This window comes from Melanerpes formicivorus, unplaced genomic scaffold (assembly GCF_026170545.1).
Source record: "Melanerpes formicivorus ecotype bairdi unplaced genomic scaffold, bMelFor1.0.p_v2 SCAF_38, whole genome shotgun sequence".
Taxonomy (NCBI): domain Eukaryota; kingdom Metazoa; phylum Chordata; class Aves; order Piciformes; family Picidae; genus Melanerpes; species Melanerpes formicivorus.
In genome coordinates, this window is record NW_027142390.1 from 326,005 (window position 1) to 346,962 (window position 20,958).

The 20,958-nt window shown below is 46.5% G+C and overlaps 2 protein-coding genes across 11 annotated transcripts in view; one reads left to right on the forward strand and one right to left on the reverse strand.

Annotated features, from left to right (window-relative positions):
- The window catches only part of LOC137450812 (uncharacterized), a 216,360-nt gene that overhangs the window by 187,695 nt on the left and 7,707 nt on the right, over nt 1–20,958 (reverse strand). The gene's annotated exons all lie outside the window — the stretch shown is intronic.
- FGD5 (FYVE, RhoGEF and PH domain containing 5) overlaps nt 1–20,958 on the forward strand; it is a 79,738-nt gene that overhangs the window by 53,739 nt on the left and 5,041 nt on the right. For all 6 annotated transcript variants that reach the window (XM_068157697.1, XM_068157695.1, XM_068157693.1 and 3 more), the window contains 8 exons: nt 3,300–3,371; nt 4,771–4,839; nt 10,018–10,101; nt 11,623–11,702; nt 14,381–14,480; nt 16,562–16,699; nt 17,675–17,777; nt 19,505–19,635. In XM_068157697.1, the coding sequence (XP_068013798.1) occupies nt 3,300–3,371; nt 4,771–4,839; nt 10,018–10,101; nt 11,623–11,702; nt 14,381–14,480; nt 16,562–16,699; nt 17,675–17,777; nt 19,505–19,635 (777 nt within the window). The remainder of the gene's footprint in view (nt 1–3,299; nt 3,372–4,770; nt 4,840–10,017; nt 10,102–11,622; nt 11,703–14,380; nt 14,481–16,561; nt 16,700–17,674; nt 17,778–19,504; nt 19,636–20,958) is intronic.

Genomic DNA, 20,958 nt, shown 5'->3' on the forward strand with positions numbered 1-20,958 from the left:
ACTTTAGGTTATGTAAATGAGCTCCGAATGTATTTTATCATTGCATTGGGTGACAGTATCTCAAGTGATTGGGTATGCATCAGATTTTTGGTGAAGCTTTCATACTTTACTACTTCTTTGAATGCTGATGAATTCAACATCCTGCACTGGGCTTTTGCTGTGCTTTTGCTAAATTGAAGATCTTTGGCACTGTGAACATCTTTCACTGTGGTTAATTACAGATGGCATTCAATTCACTTATTTATTATTTGTTTACTGACCAGAGTGAGAGCTGTTAACCACTCAGGCACCAAGACCCAAAATTCAAGAGACAGACCAAAACCACCTATGCAAAAAATGACAACATTTCTTAGTAAGAACTTCTTACTAAGAAACTTCAACTTCTTAGTAAGACCTTGTTTTCAGGTAGGACTTTAAGGTTGAAAACAAGGAATGCAGAGGAATTGCTAGGGAACAACACATGCTGGAGGCTCCTACAGCTACACAGCAGAACTGCTGGCTCGGCACTCCCTTCAATGTGTCTGCCCTCTGGCTCCAGTGGGCGAGGCAGTGAACATGGGCTGGGGATGCAGTAAAAATGCAAGAGGGTTTGTTTTCAACAGCTTGAGAGGTAAAAATGAGAGTCTCAGAACCCACAGTGCCCTTCATATGTTGCAAGTGAAGCATTCATGCTTTGTTCAGAGAAGTGGAGGCACCTGCTTGCAGCTTAGGAACCCAAGAGCCAAGAACGTCAACACTGGCTCACATCTGGACATCTCTGCTGCTAGGTCTCTGATACGTATGCAGGGTCACAAATGAAGCCAAGTTCACCAAGTTCAGTGATGACCTCATTGTGGCCAGCACCAGACAAAACCCAAGCCTTCTAATAGTTGTATCAGGAAGGAGTAAGGAGGAGTAAGAAAGATCTACTCTTTCAAAACCAGGGCCTGGAAGAGATGAAACAGAATTTCCTTCTTTGCCATCTGCATGAATGCTGTGGGGTTTGTGAAGGCACAGGTCCTTGAGAGTCAAAGTTCAGTATTCAGCTACAGCAGAGGTTGCTCTGAATGAACAAAAGCCACAACCATCAGTTTGTCTCTCACATTTAAAAAAACGCAAAGAACATAAGAAGTTACTCTAACTCCAGAGCAAACTGAACAATGCCTCTCAAGACAGAGCGCTGATAACTTTGCATGCACCTGGTTGAAGTTCTAAGCAATAATTTAGACTTGGCACATACCTGGGAGGAGGAAAATTTCTGCTGCCACTTAGCAACTTATCAAACTCCACTCCACAAATCTGACAGGAGCATTGAATTGTGATCTGCATTTTCTGCAGAATATCAATGATCCATTATTAGGTTTTCTTGGTTTATGATAATAACATTCTAGCAGTTTTTTCCCTGGGAACTATTAACCCAGGATTTTCAGACATCAGAATATTAACTCTCTGCACAGAAATGAGTAGAAAATATCGTTCATCAGGTAGGAAAATATTCTTCACCATTTACAGCTGAGCAAACAGAAGCATAAGGCAATGCATAGCATTAAATCTCTCTGTAACTCTAGGAGACAGACACTGCTTGAACTGAGCAACGGTTTGTATTGCACTCTGAACTTCCACAATGTTAGAGGCCCTGACCAGCTAAGAGCTATAAATCATTGCTGCTATTAACAGCTGGTGAATTCCTTGGGGGAGCAGCGTTCATCCTGCACAGACAGAAGGATAAGAGAATGGAAGCTGCAGTTCACTGCCAAAATGGCCAGAGAAGGATTTCAGTCACCCACATCTGCAGTACTAGTTGGGTGGAGCTTTGGTTTCATCTTTTAATCACAGCTTGTAAAGGATATTTGAAAGGAGAGTGATGATAGTTTTAAAGACAATGAAGAAAACTATATAAACAGGGAATTGCAGGGGAACTGTAGGGAAACTCTGTCCCCCTCAGCTGCTCACACTCCCAGATAAATGACTGTCCTTCACATATGATGGCTGTTTGACTTCCTACAGGAAAGACCTCTGATACATCTCTGTCCATTTCCTGGTGAACACGTGTCCATACTGCAAACCTCAGCATTACAAGAGGTGCCTCTGCCAGCAGTCCTAAGAAAATCTGAGGTGTAGCTGAGCTGCAGCAGCTTCTGCTGTCATTCCCGTGGAAGCCCCAAGGAGCAGCACTAGCACTGGCCATGAGAGTGCTCACAGGAGGGCAATACCTGTTCTGCAGCTGCACTTCCACTGCAGTAGTGTCAATCTGACAAGTTTTGCTAGGGCAAAGGGAAAGTAATTTTCAGCTGTCCCATGATCCCTGCTACTTCCTGTGCTATTAGTTTATATATTCTGTTGCTGGCCTGTAATATTTCAGAAGTGATTTTAAAATGCTATTTGTTACTTTCTGCATAGCAAAAGAGACACTTGATGGCTGAAGTTCTTGAGAATTTGCCACCTGCCAGTTGTGTTGCATGATCCCAGTGCAGCCCAGTACTGACCATGTGTTTGATATGTGATCACTGATTCAGAACTAAAGAGCTAAACAAGTGTAATATTCACCAGGGCAGTGACACACGGAGCCATTTCAGGCTTGTCTCAAAAAGTAAGCTGAGATAAGTACATGAATTGTGTTAGCTGAAGTCCAGGGTAACTTAGCTGTGGCAGACCATCATGTTGACATGGATGAGCTCCTTCTGCTATCTGTGATAGCTCTCAATAAGCTGACTATGCAGACAGCACTGATTTGTATCGGGCAGATAAAACGTGCAACTTAATTGAGTCTAACTCAACCCAGGGGTGCCTCAGCGCCAGCCAGTGGATCACAGGAAAACAGACCATTGTCTGTCAAACTGAACATTGTAGTCAAAAACTGCCAGGTCTGAAAGCTCTACCAGATATGTTCCTTAGTCTGAAGTTTGGGTGTGTAACTGAGGATTTAGCATGCAATGAGTAACTCAGGCAAAAGACTCCTAATTTTCAGACATACTCCAGTGTGCAGCCCTTTCTGCTCTTCTGACCAGAGAAGGCCACGGCTGAAGCCGATGTACAAGTCTTGATTTTAGTGGCCTCATGTGCACTGAAGGAAGTATGAGAAGTAACAGGTCTGCAGAAGGCCACGCAGAGATGAATGCAGGTGATGAGGTTTTATAAAACCTGAAGGCTAGAAGAAGACTTTCTGGGTGGAGAAGCCCTGGGCCAAGTTCTCTCTGAAACCAAATTCTGTAATACCACTTTTAGAGAAATAAAATGGTTAGGAGAGTGAAGGAGGGTTTGCCTGCTTGCCTTAAAATCAGGCATCAAGCAGCCTCTTAAACTCTGTTTCTCTTCCCCAGGAAAACCTGCAGAAGCTGGTACACATCGAGCACAGTGTGAGAGGGCAGAGCGGCCTCCTCCAGCCAGGAAGGGTGAGTGCTGCCGGCAGACCTGTGCTGATAAGGGCATTGTTTCTGGCCAGCTTGAGCTCTGATTGCGTGGATGGCCAGATTTCAGACCTCTACAGGTGCTGTTGACTGAGCTGCTGTGATAAGCCTGGAGCACTGCTTTGAGTAAAAAAGCCATCACTCTGTCAGTAAGCAAGGAGGGGTGCTGAGAGCCTTGGGCATGCGCTGCCCCTGCTTTTGCACAGAGCCATTTCCACTCTGGCTGTCCTCTGACATCCCAGGCGCAGAGTGTTTTGATGAAGATGCTGGTTTCCTCCCTGTATCCTCCTGTCGAAAGGCTGCAACACCACCAGCTTGGAAAGGCTCAGAGTTTCCCTTGGTTGGGTAAAAGCCTTAAATCAAGGGAAATAAGTTGTTTTCAAATTTTTATCCTCACCATTCCCTGTTGGTGCTTTGAATGCAAGATGTAATTTTTAAGCAGCACATGACCAGAAATGTGGGAAAGGGTCTAGCTCTGTCTTGCCATCCACATCAAATGTAAAATTATTCTTTCTGTCCAGTTTCCTCAGCACCAACTTGCTTCTACACAAAAAAGATTTCTTTCTTGAGTTCTACAACTCTAAACTTCCCTTCAGTCCACCAAGATCTTTAACAAAACTCATGAAGCAATTTTCAAGGCATGCACACTCATAAGAATCCTCATCAGCCAAATAATGCAATCAATGGCTGACATCAGTGGGACATCAGTGTTCTCACGTGCCCTTGCCAGGTAATGTTCTAATGAATTCTGCCACAGCCAGCATACAGAATTAACGGGGCTGGGCTCTTCAATCTTAAATTGCTCTGGAGTGGAAAACTACCCTGGATTCTGTTCTCTGACAGCTGTTACTCCACTGATGTACTTCAGCTGTTCTAGACCTTTTCAAATGTCACTGCAATCAAGTTCCAGTGCACTGCTGCAGCTGCTTGCACAGGTAGCGCCGTTCACACACCTGGTAACAGCACCGCCCGCAGGCTGTGCTTGCACTGTGCAGGCAGCTCCATGGGCGCGCTGTGCTCCGCTTTCCTTTCTGTCTGTTTTAGGAGACTCTGCAAGTGTTCTCTCCTGATGCCAGTTACATCAGCTTTGCAGGCACCTCTGAGTGCAGCTGACCATGCAGAAGCAGGGGGCTGAGGACAAGCAGATTTCCAGCCTGCTGGGTGCTGATACAGATGAAAGCTATGCCCCTTCTGGCAGGGCTAGCCCAGGCACAGATTAAGCCAGATCAGGAGTACGGCTAGAAGCAAATGTTGAGATATCTGTCTCTTCCTGTGCTGATGAAAGCAGTCAGAATAGCTCTTTCTCCAGGAGGAATGTTCTCTTTTCTCAGTAAGATTCAGAATGAAAAGTCTCAGGATTACAATCTGCTGCTTTCTCCATTAGGTCTTTGTTAAAGAGGGAACGCTGATGAAAGTCTCTGGCAAAACCAGACACCCTCGACACTTGTTCCTGGTAAGATTCCTTTGACGTTTTTGCTCTCTCTCGTATCTTCCCCTGCACTTATGCAGCCCTGAATCCTGGCAGTAACTTTGAAGGTGCAAGTAATTTAACCATCAGCAGTGATGTGGTGACTGTTGCACTTTTCACACATGCCACTGGCCCTGCACAGAGAAACACAGGCTGTGCCATAGCTCCACTTCTGCCAGAGCTCCACGGCCTTGACTAGGCTGTAATTCTGCAAAGGGAGTGCAAGTCTCCAAGGTGATCAGGAGGATGAGAGCTCCTGAATGCTCTCAGCAACTAAGCCTTAAGGTTGGACTTTCAAGTGTGAAGTTTAATTGCTATTATAATGGGCATGGTGAGTTGAAAAGGAAGATCAGGAATAGAATAGAATAGAATAGAATAGAATAGAATAGAATAGAATAGAATAGAATAGAATAGAATAGAATAGAATAGAATAGAATAGACCAGGTTGGAAGAGACCTTCAAGATCATCGTGTCCAACCTATCATCCAACGCCACCTAATCAACTAACCTATGCAACCAAGCATCCATCAAATTGGTAATAAACATTGAGAGGAAAGCAATTTAAACTTGAGAGAAACTGAGCCAAATTCAAGTACTCCAAAATGGTTGTATCAGCCTGAAGGTCACAGGAGGCTGAAAGTGTTTCTGGGACAAAGAAAGAGCAGAAATGAGTTTCTGGCACTTTCTATGGTACCTAGGGTGAGCTCAGCTTCTTAAACCCAGATGTGAATTGCAAAGAAAGAAGTGTCGCTTGGCAGCTGAGACACTGCAGCAGCCACTGTCCTGTTGCTCACAGATGCTCTCAGTATTCAGAACCAGTGCTTTTTCTCTTCCTTTCAGTCAGAAAGGCAAACTGTGACCAAACCTGCTGTCATGTCAAGTGTGGGGTGGGGCTAGACTAAACCATAGTGGTCACTTTCGAGAAGCAAGAGACACATAAAACTGGCTTATTTCCTCCCCTCACACATTAAAGTGCAAGCACGTCAGACTCCCTGTGTTGTGTCTCCTGTTGGGGTGGGACAGGGGTGATTGGATCTTGGAAACAGTTTGAAATTCACTGGCAAACATTTGCTTTTGGGTTCAGTGATTTTTCACTCAGTCTCCTTTACCCTGAAAGCTCCTCAGGCTGCAGAGCAATGTCATGTATGGTGAAACTGCAAACTCCCTGTGGAATATGGGAATTCCTGCATTAACACCTGGCATTATCTGCTTGTCACTGCTAATGCTGTGGCTTTTCTGCCGTGCCACCACTGCTCATGCATTGCTCAATGGGCTCTCTAGCCTGTGGATACATTAAGTACTGCATAGTTAGAGCAAGGTATTTTCATCCTGGCATGTGCATCAGTCTCAAGGCCCTACCTATCGCCACTGCCAACACCTTTTAGTAATGGCCTGCATGACAATATCCTTCCCCCTGCCAGTGCATCTAGCCCACCCCACGTACTGCCTTGTCTCTGATGCCTGGAGACCAAAGCAACCCAAAGCCACAAGATCCCGAGACTAGAAGACGACTAGACTCCTAACCACTTACAAACTGCATTTCTTTAAAGCCCCTAAGGACCATACCATAATCTACTGGCAAAGCTCAGCTGGGATAGGAATTTGTCTTAATATATTTATAAAAACAAACCTTTCACAACTGGCTTTTTCTTTGATGCCTCTCATGTCAGCAATACTCAAAAAGAGGATCAGAAGCTAACATATGTAAGTGGAATTTGATTTAGTTTGGATGAAGTAAGTGTATTTACCTTAGCCACCCAACCAAGACTTTCACATGAACAGTGTCTTCTGAGGTTCTTAATAGTGAACCTACTCTGACTGAAGCTAAGTGAGCCCAGGACCTGGAAGGGGTTTTAGTGGAAGAGTGCACACTGAAGGGTAACCCTGAGAATGGGACCCCTACACATCCAGGAGAAGAGACCAGCATACTGGATTGCAGTTAGAATATGCTCTAAAAGGGAGGTGCCTGCCAGACTCCTGCTCGGCTGTGCGCTCAGGGCTGCTTTGGTGGCGTGCGTGCTCGTGCTCCAAGCGCTGTGCCTGCGCACAGCCTGCTGAGGCGTGTGGAGGGCACATCTGGGGGCTTTTGATGTCCATGTGTCTCGGTGGGTGTACTCTGTGTGTCTCACAGAGCCACTCAAGCTGGCTGTTTTGTGCAAGCCGATGGCATTGTTGAATCTGGTGCTTCCTGGCAGGATGTTTGGTGAGTTTTGCTCTGCGTCTGTTTCCTGAGCCCAGTCTCTGTTTACAAGGATGTTGAGGCCTCTTTGCAGTGCAGTATGGGCTGCTGACACTGGCAGGCCCTCTAACTGCCCCCCAACCACAGTGCTGTGTGATTTGGAGACTGTCTCTTATCTCACCCTTTCAAGAATTTCTCTACAAAGGCTGCTTGTGTTCCAAGTGGGGTGCAAGAAGCTGCTCTCAAATGGGAGAATGTTAAATGGTCTAGCAGGCAGGGCTGGAGCATAGCAAGTTTGGGAATTAGAGCTTGGAAAATGCAGCCCACACACATGTTCAGGCTGCTCCATTGACAGTCAGGGGATGTTGTTCAGACTTGAGGTACCCTTTAAAACACTCAGAAAAAGCAGACACATGGCAGGAGCTTTCAGACAAGAGGGTGCATTACATATGGATGCCAGCAGTTCAGCAGGGCATAGATAAACTTGTTTGGGTCAATACTTTTGGACACTGTAGGTTAGAAAACTTGTACTGACCTTGTTACCGAGCTCCCATCACAACAGAAAAGATTATGAAAAGGGGGAAAGGAAAAACAGTGAGAAAGTAAAATGAAGAACAGACACATCCTTCTTGCTCTGCATTATCACTTGTTTTGGAGACTGTCTCTCCATGGAGCAGTCCAGAATATGAATATTTGCTCCCTTATCAATACCTGAACAATTTGGGGATCTCAATTAGTCAGAAGTTTTCTGGCAAACAGGAAGTGGGTCTGAAGCCCAACGACCTCTGGGAACTCCCCTGGGTGTTATGGCAGTGAGGCACAGATTCCCGAGGGGCTGCAGGATCAGCTTTTATCATGCCCCAGTCCCCACTGCTCCAGGGAAGAGGGTGCAGTGTGATGCAAGAGGGTGCATGAAACCACTGCTAGTGATGACAGTTCTGTCTAGAGCACTCATCCAGCTGCCACTCAGGTCTCTAGTGCAGATGTGGCAAAGGAGACAGCCGTGCAAACAGGAGTGCAAACCCTTTCTTTCTCTATAAATATGTGTGTCTTGCTTAGCAAGCTCTGAAAAGTTCTAATTCCATTGTCTGGAGCTGTGGCTGGTGGGACCTCAGAGTCACAGCCCACGGCTATAGTCCGTGAGGGAGAAAAGCAGGAGGAGGGAAAAGCCTCCAATGGGCAATAATGAAGCCTTAGGATACTGACATTGAGAAAACAACACTATGCACCAGTGCCACCCTAGTTCAGCAGTAATGAAAGAATGAGCTGCTTTGTAAAGAAACAGATACTCTAAGGTACAGAAATAAAGCAAATGGGGTTTGCTGTTCAGGACACCCCGTAGCACATGATGCCAGAATCCTGAAAATCCCTCTTAGGAGTTCATTTCTTTGGGCCCAGTGTCCATAGCTAGTGACCTTTTCATATGGCTTGAAACAAGCCTTAGGTACCAGCTCTGGTGAGTGCCAGAGGAAGTACAGTTTTCTCATACAGTCCTCTGAACATTCAGGAAGTGGCAGGATCACCAGGCAAATAGCTGTACTGCTGTTGTCTTCCTTCACAGAGTATTCTTTCAAAGCTAGCAGAAAAGACTTCCTGCCTCGTTACCTTTTCCCCACCTGGCTGCTGGAGGCATTCTTGCTACTAGTACTATCAAGTAAAAACAGCTTGCATCTGCTTTTCACTAGAAGGTTTAAATTTGCTCCTTCTTTGTTACCTTTTGTACCCTTATGTTACCTTTTGTTACCTGGATACTCAGTGTGCAGTAGGTTGTGATGAATTTCTGGTTACGTACAGCCCTGGTGAAACTGGGCATCATCATGTGGTCAGCACCACACAGGTGTCACTGTGCTGACTAGATTAACCATAGCAGGGAGAGTAATTTATGGAGCAATAAGTAAATCACAGAAAACCTCTCTGACAAGCCATTTGTCTCCTTGTTCTAGGAAAATTCTACTGTGTTGTTGCAAAAGAGTAAATACTCCTCTTGGGAGTGCAGAGAACATGAGGCTCCTGTTCTGACTTGATAATAAGCTCTTCTAGTCTCAGCTTAGAACTGCTGTATTCAAAGAGCTTTCAACTGTGCACGAGTTCAGGGCACTAGGAGGACACAGATCCAGCACAGAGCAGCCAGTGCAGGACAGCAAGGGGGTCTTGTTGAATGTCAGAATGAACATTTTCAGCACCTCCTACAAAAACATTGCCTGATCCTCCTCAGTAAACCCAATTCAATTTCCAGAACTAGTAAAGCCTGCAGTCAAAGTTCTGGGGGAAGTCACTCTTCAGGATGTTTTGCCTGTTGGTATGGGAATCTGCATGGTAAATGAGGGCAGCTAACACACATAAGCCTGATGTGCTATGAATCAGACAGCTGCTTCATGAACTGGTGTCCACAGGTGAACCCATGACCCTAACAGAGGCAACAACAGTTCTGCTGTGAAGTTCAGAGTGATAAGGATTCAATCCCATGAGTATTAATTCCAGGTCATTTTTCTTTAACCATTGTGTCTGCTCTGTAAGAAAGCTGAACTACGACCTTTTAAGAAAACATCCATGGGGCTCCTCTTTCCTTTTCTTCTTCCAGGCAAGCAAGTTAGTGGACAACTGACAGCAGCAGTCGCAGGTGGTCAGGCAGCACTACCCAGACCTCAACAACTCCAGTCATACACATTACATTATTGTCAAACCATTCCCTGCTTAAAGCAACCAGCACTTGCCCCCAGGCTGAATTAAAAAGAGCTGGTCATCTACTTGCTCAGGCATTGTCACAGTCAAAACCAAGAGGAAATCAAAGTCCTGGGTGCAGACTCCCTGGAGTTTTGTGGAAATGCAGGTTTTGGTCTAAGCTGTGTGGCCTGGGCCTGTCTTTAGTAACACTCCTGGTAGTTCATCAACCTACTGCTAGTTCTGGGTATTCCCCCCAGTAGTAAAGGGCAGGCCTGCAAGCCATAGTGCAAATTATTGATTCTGTCTTTTATTTCATATAGATGAATGATGTTCTGCTGTACACATATCCCCAGAAGGACGGCAAATACCGACTGAAAACCTCCTTGGCTGTGTCAGGCATGAAGGTAATGCCTCCTCTGTATTATTGGCTGCAGCTGAAGCTGCATAGTGGGTTGTTAGTGCTTTGTTGGTTTGTCTCACCTAGCAAGAAGAAAGAGGGGATGGACCTGTTATCGAGAGATTCCCTTGCCTCTCACAGGAGACAGAAGGAAAAATATCACAAGGCAAACAGATAAAATACCTGTGAGGCTGTGACATGGTACAACAGCTTTATTCAGGCTTCATAAATAATACAAGCCACAATCAGATTTACCACCTGGTCATGAAACTGGAGACAGGAAAGATTTATTATCCCCTCTTGTCTATTCCTCTCTTCATATCTGCAGCCAGTTCCTACAACATATTCACCAGGGCTTACTCTGCCTGCTTTTACACCCAATATTTACATAAGCTTCCATTTGCCTGGCCTTCATGTGCCCTGTAACTGTTTGCATCAAAAGCATTAATAGGATATAAACAAATCTTAATTAACTTTATAGGGCAAGTGTGTATTTGGGAGTTACTGCATGCAGTGTTACAAACACAGCCTCTTCTTCAATACATTTCTGCATTGTAGATTACAGGAACTGGACACAATTGTCCTGTTCTTACACTCTTTCCTCACTGGCACCAGTGCCTGTGCAACAGGAGATACTGGCTAAAAGGGTCTTGGCTTCTTATCCAGCTGTGCATTATATAGCTCCCAGCAAGAGCCAGCTGTTCTGTGGCTAACAGGAGACTTTGTGTTTGTGTGTAAGAAGACTTGAAGTGGTACGTCAGGAGCCTGGGGATCTAGAAGGCATGCAAGATGAGAATTACTAATAATTAATTCCAGCAGAATGACTTGGGTGGGTTGAGGTTTGATGAAAAGGTGGGAGGTGGATCACCTCAGACACCTGGCAGGCTAAAACTAGCTCCCAGCTGGGATAGGAATCACCAAGACCATTAAGTGACAAGCTGTTGAACAGCAGGTACCTTCTGGGACATCTGACACACTGACAAGTGCTTGTTAACAACGTGCCAGTCCTGTGAGCTGTGCTTCTCCTTGCTGGCTGTTGCTGTTGGTAGGCAACTAATACTGTACATGACAGGGAAAAGGCTTGTGCTGAGCTGCAGCTTTTAAGGGTTTGTGTTTTTTTGCTCTTACAGAGCCTTGCCACAAACAGACCTTCAATGAACTGAAGTAACTCACCATAATGCATTTCAGGAAAAGAGTTATTTCCATTCATTCCAAGAACAGACAAGAGTTTAGCTCCACAGACCCTGCCAGATTCAACATCTCTTAAGCCTGTCATATTAACCCTGACCCCTGACTGATACTTTATCATTACCTTTATGGCTGGATTAAATACTTTGCTGCTGTGGTTTTTTTAACCTGAGCACCACCACCACCATATTAAATAGAGCATTCCTCATTACACCAATACTCTGCCTGCCCATCTCTGCACTGAAATATCAAACAGATGGCTGGGACATCAGAGATCCATATGCACTGGGACTTGTATGGGGTTCTGGCCCCCACTCATGTTCATGCCATTTGTTTCTAGGTCAGCCGCCCCGTGACAGAAAAGGCCCAAAACGTCCTGAAGATTGAACATGATGAATATTGCCTGACCCTGTCAGCAAGGTACTGTCCTCACACAGCCATGGCTGAGGGTGTTGTGTTCTACAGCTGTATCTCAAGCTTAGTCTGACTGATACCCCAGACTTGACTGGTGTAACTCGGCTCCGGTCTGTGCTGCTGTGACAGGCAACGGAGAGCTTGGTTACACGATGAAGATCTTTGTTATAAATGCCCAGGTGGTACACTGGAACTAATTCAACTCATATAGTGAGCAAAGGTCAGAAGTCAGCTCCTGACAACATCTTAACGAGCGAGGAAAGAGAAGAAAGTCTGTTACTAAAAAGCCTCAGTCCTTTTCACGGCCTCAGACGTTCTCCCTGTGACACCAGGAGTGTCTCTCTCTTTCATAAGCTCACCTGTTACCTCATACCACTCTGGCTGCAAAACTGATGGAGGAAATAGTAATTAGGTGATACCATACAATAAAAGCATTCAATAATACTTACATGGCAAAGCAAAACTAAACCTATACTGGCAACCCCAGGAGTATTTCCAGTACAGGGAATTTCACTAAGGAGTTTGTTCAGTGCTGGCACTGATTGCAGCTGGGAGTCAGGATCTCTGTCGCAGGACCACAAGCTAATGCCAGGACGCAACTGTAGGTCAGTTTCTGATCAGGAGATAGCAGTGTACTGTATTTGTTCGTGCTTCCAGTCCAAAACTATCTTGCAAATTTACCTGGAGCTACAACATAACAGTGGCTGATTGTCAGGTGTAGTTTAGGATGAAAGACATAGCACTCTAGCAGTGCTACCAAAATTGCCTTGCAACTAACAAGGTTTTCAATGCTTTAAGCACTGACTTTCCCACCATCTGCGTCCAGCTGAAGCATGGCTGGAAAGTGCATTAGAAAGACAGGGAGGGCACTTTCTTATTCAGAACCAGAATGTGGAGCTCTCCTCCTTCCCAGAGCACATGCTATCTGTGGGGACTCCTTTGATCCTTCTTTATATGTTCATTACTTTTTACACTGATCCATGCAAACTGAATGAAATCAACCAACAGAAAGAGACTGACTTGTGCCAGCAATCCCCAGACTCAAGTGATCACTGAAGACTGAACAGGCCCTCGTGAAATAAACGTTGCCTGTTGACTTTCAATTTTGCAACACTCCTCTGTGTCACTGAAGCAGCCTCATCCAAGATCTGCCTTGAGTGACACTTTGCCCCCCTCCATTTCCCTTTGAAATGTACCTAGCTGGCACAGAGGCTTTGGGATTTCATTGCTTGTGATAGGTGATTAACAGAGATGAAATCCTCAGTTGGATATTAGGCTTTTGACAGCAGATTGCCTTTCCCAAAGTTACCTCAACTTATAGCACTACGTGGGCCATAATTTTCTTTGGGGTTTTAAGTTATATCTTAATTGCCAAGTGAAGAGAATTTCCAAGAACGAATTGGCATGAGAAAGGTTGAAGTCAGGACTTGTGCTTTGCAGGCTGTCAACATGTTTTGTATGGAAGATACAGATACCCTCATCCTTCTTAGAAAGTGTAACTGATGGGACTTTTGGTAGTGATAAGGACTAGCTGCTGTGTGACTCCTGCCAAAGATGGGCTGCTGTAACGTGGCCCCTTGGCTTGCAGGGGTTAGCCCACATGCTCAGAGTTGCTGCTCCAAGCTTGTAGAATTTCATCAGAACTGGTGCTTTTCAGGGAAGGGCTTATGCTGCAAGTGCAGAGGGATGCAGTCAGAGATCATGGATAAAACATGGCATTTCCTCTTCCTTGGGGCTTTTTTTTCCCCCTCAAAACCACAAAAGACAAATTGGTCTCAGATGTCTTGTTTGGTGGCCTTCGTGAGGATAGTGTGAGGAAATCACAGCTGAACAGCAGCTGGCAACGATGCCACTGCCAATTTTTACAACAAAGCCTAGCAGGCAGCTTTAATGTGAGCGGCTGGCGTGACTCGGGGAGGGGACACCATGCTGAGCACTCCTGCACTGCTGCTGGCAACAGCGTGAGCGGTGCACAGTTTCAGATGGGCAGGAAGCACGCAGTGGAAGCAGGGCAGCTCACGGCTCTACAGAGCGGCTGCATGTGAGGAGGAGCAGGCACCGAGCGCCCAGCCGTGGTCCCGGGCGGGCGGAGCGCAGCGCTCGCTGCCTGCTCGCTGCACCAGCGCCATCTAGGGGGCAGTCGGAGAACTGCCTGCACCCACGGCTGCAGCTGGAGCCGCGGCAAAACTGCCTTCCCAGACGGCTGTCCCCGCCTCTTGCCAGCAGACTGGAGATTGTCTGTGGTGCAGAGAGAGGAAAATGAAAGCATTCGCGTCTCTACTGTGGGTGTTTCCCGACATGCAGACCACCTAAGCATCCCACCGTAAGGATGAGCAGAAACACACTCTGAGCAGCTAGGGCAGGATGACAAAGGGAGACGTTTCATATTGTTCTATGTGATCTACGATGGAGCAGCTTATAGCAAAAGCAGCAACTACTTTAAAAAGTGGCCTGGGCATTTAGCTCCTTCCCAGTCATATTCCTAACCACGGATCGGCACCAATCATTCCACTCAATGTGTCCAACAGGCAATTTCTATCCTGGTCAGAAAATGACCACTCAGTGCAGTAGTGGGGAAAGGCAAACATTCATGAAGTGGAGCCTTTCTCCTCTGATCCACAAGCAACTTGTTTCAGTCCCTGCTGTGCAAGGCATTGACTGCTCTGCTCTGTTTCACTCCACAGCTCTTGCTCAGAAAGGGATGACTGGTACAGCTGCATCAGCAGGCACATCACAGACGACAACAAAGCTCACAACACTTCCACTTTCCACAGCAGTGTGGAGGTAAAAGGAGGCCAAGCCTTTCAATGCTTGAGGGGGTAAAGAGGGAGGGGAGAGAGGAAGGGGGGGGGGGGGTGTTTATGAAATGCTGAGTTCCTAGTGGCAGACTATTTTCATTTAAACCAGTATGCCAAATACAAGCTATGAAGCTACTCAGAACTCAAGGGCCACCTCTGAAATGTTAATGACACACTGTATTCTGTGGGTTTTGCCCAGATAGGAATTATTCTGGAGGAAGACTCTCTTGCCCTAAAGGGTAACTAGAAAGAGCTACAAACTTCATAGATTTTAAGAAACCCATACTACCAATTAGTTACACTAATGTCATGCACACAATGAAGTCACTGACAGTCCAAACCCTACCAACAATGCTCCAACTGTTACCCCTATGGACTATTGTTACCTCGTTGTAGCTTATGTAGAACCCCAGTTCCACTAAATAAGACTAACCTGGGGGGAAAAGAGTGCTGCTGAGGCCACACCTGGAGTGCTGTGCCCAGTGCTAGGCTCCACAGTACAAGAGAGATGTGGAAACCTTGGAAGGAGTCCAATGAAGGGCTGAAGAGGTGATGATGGGACTGTGAGGAAAGGCTGAGAGGGCTGGGACTGCTCAGCCTAGAGAAGGGAAGGCTCAGAGGGGGTCTCATCAATGGGTACAGATACCTGAAGAGAGCATAGTGAAAGATGGAGCCAGGCTCTTCCCAGTGGTACCCAGTGTCAATGACTAGAGGCGGTAGGCACAAGCGAATGCAGCAGGTTCCCATGACCATCAGGAAACACTTTTCCACTCTGAGCATGACTGAACACTGGCACAGGTTGCCCAGGGAGGCTGAGGAGTCTCCATCCTTGTTAATATTTAAAAAAGCACTTGGACATGGTCCTGGGCAGTTGGCTTTAAGTGGCCCTATCTGAGCAAGGGGGTTGGACTAGATGACTTTGTCATCTTCAAGAGTCCCTTCCAACCTCAACCAGGTTGTGATGCTGTAATTTAATTTAAAGACTTGAGAGAGAAAAAAAGTTAATTGAAAAAAAAATAAATTAAACCCCACACATACAGAACAAGGCAGGGTTTTCCTTCTAGCCTGAGGCTAATCTACTCTGAAATATTTAACAAGAAAAAAATATAAATTAGTATAGCAACCTCAACCAAACCCTTTTTAAACACATGAAATCAATGATTGCTTTTGCAGCTCTGCTTCTGATGTGAACCTGAATGTGTACAAGGAGAAATGTGGAGGAATTTGATTTTTATGTGTTTAAATCCTACTTGTCTGCAGAAGTTTAATTCCTTCCTAAGAAACTGTCCTAACAAGTGGTCCTTCAAGAGCACAAGAGCTTGTGCCAAACATTGAGCTGCTGTGAACTGGCAGTGGGGCACTGGTAACACTTTGGTGCTGTACCTGAAGTAACATGGCTTCCCAGCATGGCTTATTAGATTGGGTTCAGTTCCACACTGACTGCAGCTCCCTGGGCTTGGAGCAGAGGCACCCACAGCACTGCAGCATGGTGCATTCCAAGAAACAGGAACAGTGAACACATCTTCTAAAGCTGCTTTCACAGATTCAGATCAGCCATGGAAGCACAGATCAGACTTGGATTGTGTGAGGGTAAATCAGTCTGGTTTGCTGTTCTGTACTCTCTCTTCATTGACCCTAGAGCTGTCTCAAGGTGCAAAGACATAAAGCACTCAGGCTCTTTTTGACTGAAAGCTATAGAGCTTTCCATGGATATTGTCTCAAAAGCTGTTAATAAAAGATGGCTTTAACTTGTGTTCTTCCCTGCAATTGGCACAGGCAGCAAACCAGATCCTTGACTGAGGTGGGAGAGTGTCAGTGCCTGCCCTGTAACAGGATTGTCACCTCTTACCACTGTCTGTAACAGCAGCACGGCCACAGTCCTGCTGTGCTGAAGCAGCCACCTCTCAGTAACCAGGTGCATCAGGAACTAGAAACTTTGGGGGTCTTAGCAGGTGAGGGTAGACTGAAACAAGAGGAAACCTGTTTGTGGTAGAGGAGGGCTAACTGCTGACTGAGTGGACACTGGAAGGGTGGATGCTTCTTAATTTTTTCTTGCTTGATTTTAAGCTAAGGGAAAGGCTTGGAATAACCCTGGGTGAGAGACCTCCTACCTTGGTACCTGTGTCCCATGTCATGATGTGCATGAACTGTGGCTGTGACTTTACCCTCACTCTGAGGCGACACCATTGCCATGCCTGTGGGAAGGTAAGAGTTGCAAGAGCTTCTCCAGGAGGCTTTATTCACACCTTTGGGACACTGGCTGCCATTGCTCTAACATCTACAAACCCATAGCAACATCAAGACCAGAATCTGACTTCTCACATAAGTCACTGGGAACAACAGTAACCTTCCCTTGAGGGTCAAATTAATTCCCAAAGGGAGCAGCTGAAGGCTCACACGGTAATGGTTGCTGTGTATCAGCCATCGTATCTGATACACAGCTAGCTCTAGAGACGATGCACTAAAGGCTGTGTTCTGGACCACAGCAACAGCACATCTAGCCCATGTCCCATCCCTAGTAACAGCTGGTAAAATTATCTTCCAAAAGAAGTGAAGAAAAGCAGCAGCAGAGCATGGTTTGGGCAGTGACCAAGGGAGAGCTTCCTCTGTGCTCCACTGAAGAGCTGCTGCCTTTGGCCTTAAACCCAAGGGGATCTGTAAGCTTGCTCAGTTTTGTCCTTTTCTGGCTGACTAGAGGTTTGTTTATACACATAAACCTGCTGCTCTCTTAAACTGTGGCTGTTTTTAGCCTCAGTGATTCTTTTTTTTTTAACCACACTACCACATTTTTTTCTTGTCTGAAGAAGTAATTACTAAACCTTTTTCCTAATTCCACTGAGAAAAATCAGTCTGTACCTACAAAAGATATTGCTTATGAAACCAATGTTACTAAGTTAGTTATCAAAACAGAAGCACTATTAGGTGATCTCTGTGTGATTCACTGGTGGGGAAGTTCTGTGTTCACAGGGCACAACAGTGGCATACACCAAACAGAGTGATTGCTTCTGCTTGGCTTACAGCAGTGCAATCCCAGAGCAGCCACATTTCCCTCAGAGACTGACCCTGACTGCCACCCTTTTAGAGGAGTTGCATCTGGCCCAGTCTCTGTCTCCCTCCCCCAGGCAGCTCAGAGGGTGCACAGCCACTGCCACTGACATGCATCTCTCCTTGCTGCAACAGATTGTATGTCGAAACTGCTCCAGAAACAAGTACCCTATGAAGTACCTCAAAGATCAAGCAGCCAAGGTCTGTGACAGCTGCTATGCGGAACTTAAGAAAAGAGGTAAGATTCATTCTCTCTTGGCAAAGCTCACAAAGCCATTTCCTGCCTATAGAATAGAGAGATTTGGGGATCTGCCCACCACGCTGAGTACTGTTGAGGAGCATTTCTTCTTCCAAGCACCAGGCATGTGTATTGAGGTGCCAGGAGTGCCAGGCTGCATGGCAGCTAAAAGTGCTTTAGCAATTTAGAATCATAGAATCAGTCAGGGTTGGAAGAGACCACAAGGATCATCTAGCTCCAACCCCCCTGCCATGGGCAGGGACACCTCACACTAGATCAGGCTGGCCAGAGCCTCATCTAGCCTGGGCTTAAACACCTCCAGGGATGGTGCCCCAACCACCTCCCTGGACAACCCATTCCAGGGCTTCACCACTCTCATGGGGAAGAACTTCCTCCTCACCTCCAGCCTGAATCTCCCCACCTCCAGCTTCATTCCAGTCCCCCTAGTCCTATCACTGTCCTCATACTGAAAGAGTTGGGGCTGTTCAGTCTGGAGAAAAAGAGGGCATTGATGATGAGGGCATTGAGTCCATCATCAGTAAGTTTGCAGATGACACCAAGCTGGGGGCAAGAGTTGATCTGTTAGAGGGTAGGAGAGCTCTGCAGAGGGACCTTGCCAGGCTGGACAGATGGGCAGAGTCCAAGGGCAGGAGACTGAACACATCCAAGTGCCAGGTTCTACACATTGGCCACAGCAACCCCATGCAGTGCTACAGGCTGGGGTCAGAGTGGCTGAGAGCAGCCAGACAGAGAGGGACCTGGGGGTGCTGGTTGATGGTAGGCTGAACATGAGCCTGCAGTGTGCCCAGGTGCCTAAGAAGGCCAATGGCATCTTGGCCTAGATCAGGAACAGTGTGGCCAGCAGGAGCAGGGAGGTCATTCTGCCCTGTGCTCAGCACTGGTTAGGCCACACCTGGAGTCCTGTGTCCAGTTCTGGGCCCCTCAGTTTAGGAAAGATGTTGAGATGCTGGAAGGTGTCCAGAGAAGGGCAACAAAGCTGGGGAGGGGTCTGGAGCACAGCCCTGGGAGGAGAGGCTGAGGGAGCTGGGGTTGCTTAGCCTGGAGAAGAGGAGACTCAGGGGAGACCTTCTTGCTCTCTCCAACTCCCTGAAGGGAGGTTGTAGCCAGGTGGGGGTTGGTCTCTTCTCCCAGGCAACCAGCAGCAGAACAAGAGGACACAGTCTCAAGCTGTGCCAGGGGAGGTTTAGGCTGGAGGTGAGGAAGAAATTCTTCATAGAGAGAGTGATTGCCCATTGGAATGGGCTGCCCGGGGAGGTGGTGGAGTCACCATCCCTGGAGGTGTTCAGGAGGAGACTTGATGGGGTGCTTGGTGCCATGGGTTAGTTGATTAGGTGGTGTTGGATGATAGGTTGTACTCGATGGTCTCAAAGGTCTCTTCCAACCTGTTCTATTCTACTTCTATTCTATTCTAGTAGATTCCTTCAAAGAAAACAAGCTGTGGTTTGTGCTTTGTCAGCCTTCTTGAAGGCTTCCTTCAAGCAGCTGTAGGTTATTACCTTAACCTACGTTGCTATGAAATCCACCCATCTAATCAGACTTGAAGGGGTGATTTGAAAGGAAAGCTCACATACAAAGCAGATATGGAAGAGGCATTGTGCTTGCCTTAGCCACCTGCATTTGTGCACTGTGTGTCTCTTACCCCTAATCAGACCTGTACCAATTCATCCACTTCTCCCTTCCCTTCCTGAATGTTCTTAATCTTGCAGAGCGACCACTGAGTGTGAGCTTCCCTCCAACTTCATCCAGGTGTTCAAGCAGTGCCTTCTCTTCTGTCTTCCACAATATTCATTATTCATCTTTTAAGAAACAGAAGAAGATTCCTTCAGCTCTTATGGAGGTAGGACCAAGCTGCCCAAGAAGTGCAAGAACCTGTAGAGAACTGTGTGCTCATACTTCACCAGCTGTGTGCAGTGGGCTCAGCCCTGCCCAGGGCTACTTTCACCATGCAATTATTTATTTCTGTTTTTCATTGTAGTGTTTAAAATACAAAACACTCTGAGCTCTGAAGCTTCCTGAGCCCATCAAGAAACCCACTTAGAGCAGTGGGCTTTAATTCAACCATCAACCTGTGAAGTCTTTAGAAAACTTTAGAAGCTCAAGGTGCCACACTGCACAAGGCAGATCACAGTGCCAAGTATTAGCAGAGCACACTATCCTGTGGACAAGTTACCTAACTTCTGAAACCTTGCTCTGATTCCCAGACAACTAAAAGGGCACTTCTTTAGGGAACAGGCCTAGTCCTTGGCAGTCAATTCAGGAGCATACATGTTTCATCAGGCACTTTCCCCTCCAGCTCAAACCAAATCAAATGAAATGGGTAAAGTCTTGATCCCACCGGAACAAATAACATTCCCAGCAGTTTCAATGTGGCCAGGATTTCTCCAGCTCTCTTAGCTTTCTTTCCAGGAACAAGGTCCCAAGCATGCTGATGCAAGCTGCCCATTGTGCTCAAGCACAGTAAGCTGCTTCCATTTCACTGAAATCAGCAGGTGTTTGCTGTTGTGTTAAAGGAAACAGGATGCAAGCATCTTGCTGGACTCACTGTGCAGCTGAGGCACTGGAGTCTCTGGAGGGTTGTGCTGAGGTGAAACAGCCAAAGCCATGAGCAGGTAACAGACAGACGCTGAAGGCCAGCAGGAGCAGCAGGCACCGCTCAGAAAAGGCCTCTGCCCGCAAGGAGGCAGCAGGGCACTGCTGCCAGCTCTGCCCAGAGCAGTGCCCTTTCACTGCACAGGTTTCTGGCAGTACTGCCTTCGAATCTCTGCCCTTTGTTTCTAAATGCAATACCATTGCAGTCTGCTGCTGTAACTAACAATGCAGGAAGCACTGGGTGCTACTCAACACATGGATCTTTGGGAACATTAAGCACTTAGATCTCCAAATACCTCATCAGAAGAGTAACTTCTCAGAAATATTTAACAAATGAAGCCTGGTCATATCAAGTGATTAGCATAAGCAAGTGTAAACCTTGCAAAGTCCTAAACATACCCACATCTTAAAAGCTTTCAGCCACAGTCAGTCCCTCTTGGAAGCACATACTTTAGTATTCAAAAAAACAGACCTGGGAAAAGGGACAATTTCAGCTTCTCTGAACACAGCTGCAAACATGCTGACCTCAGGAATAACTCAGCTGCTTATTTTTCTTCAGTTACTGAAAACC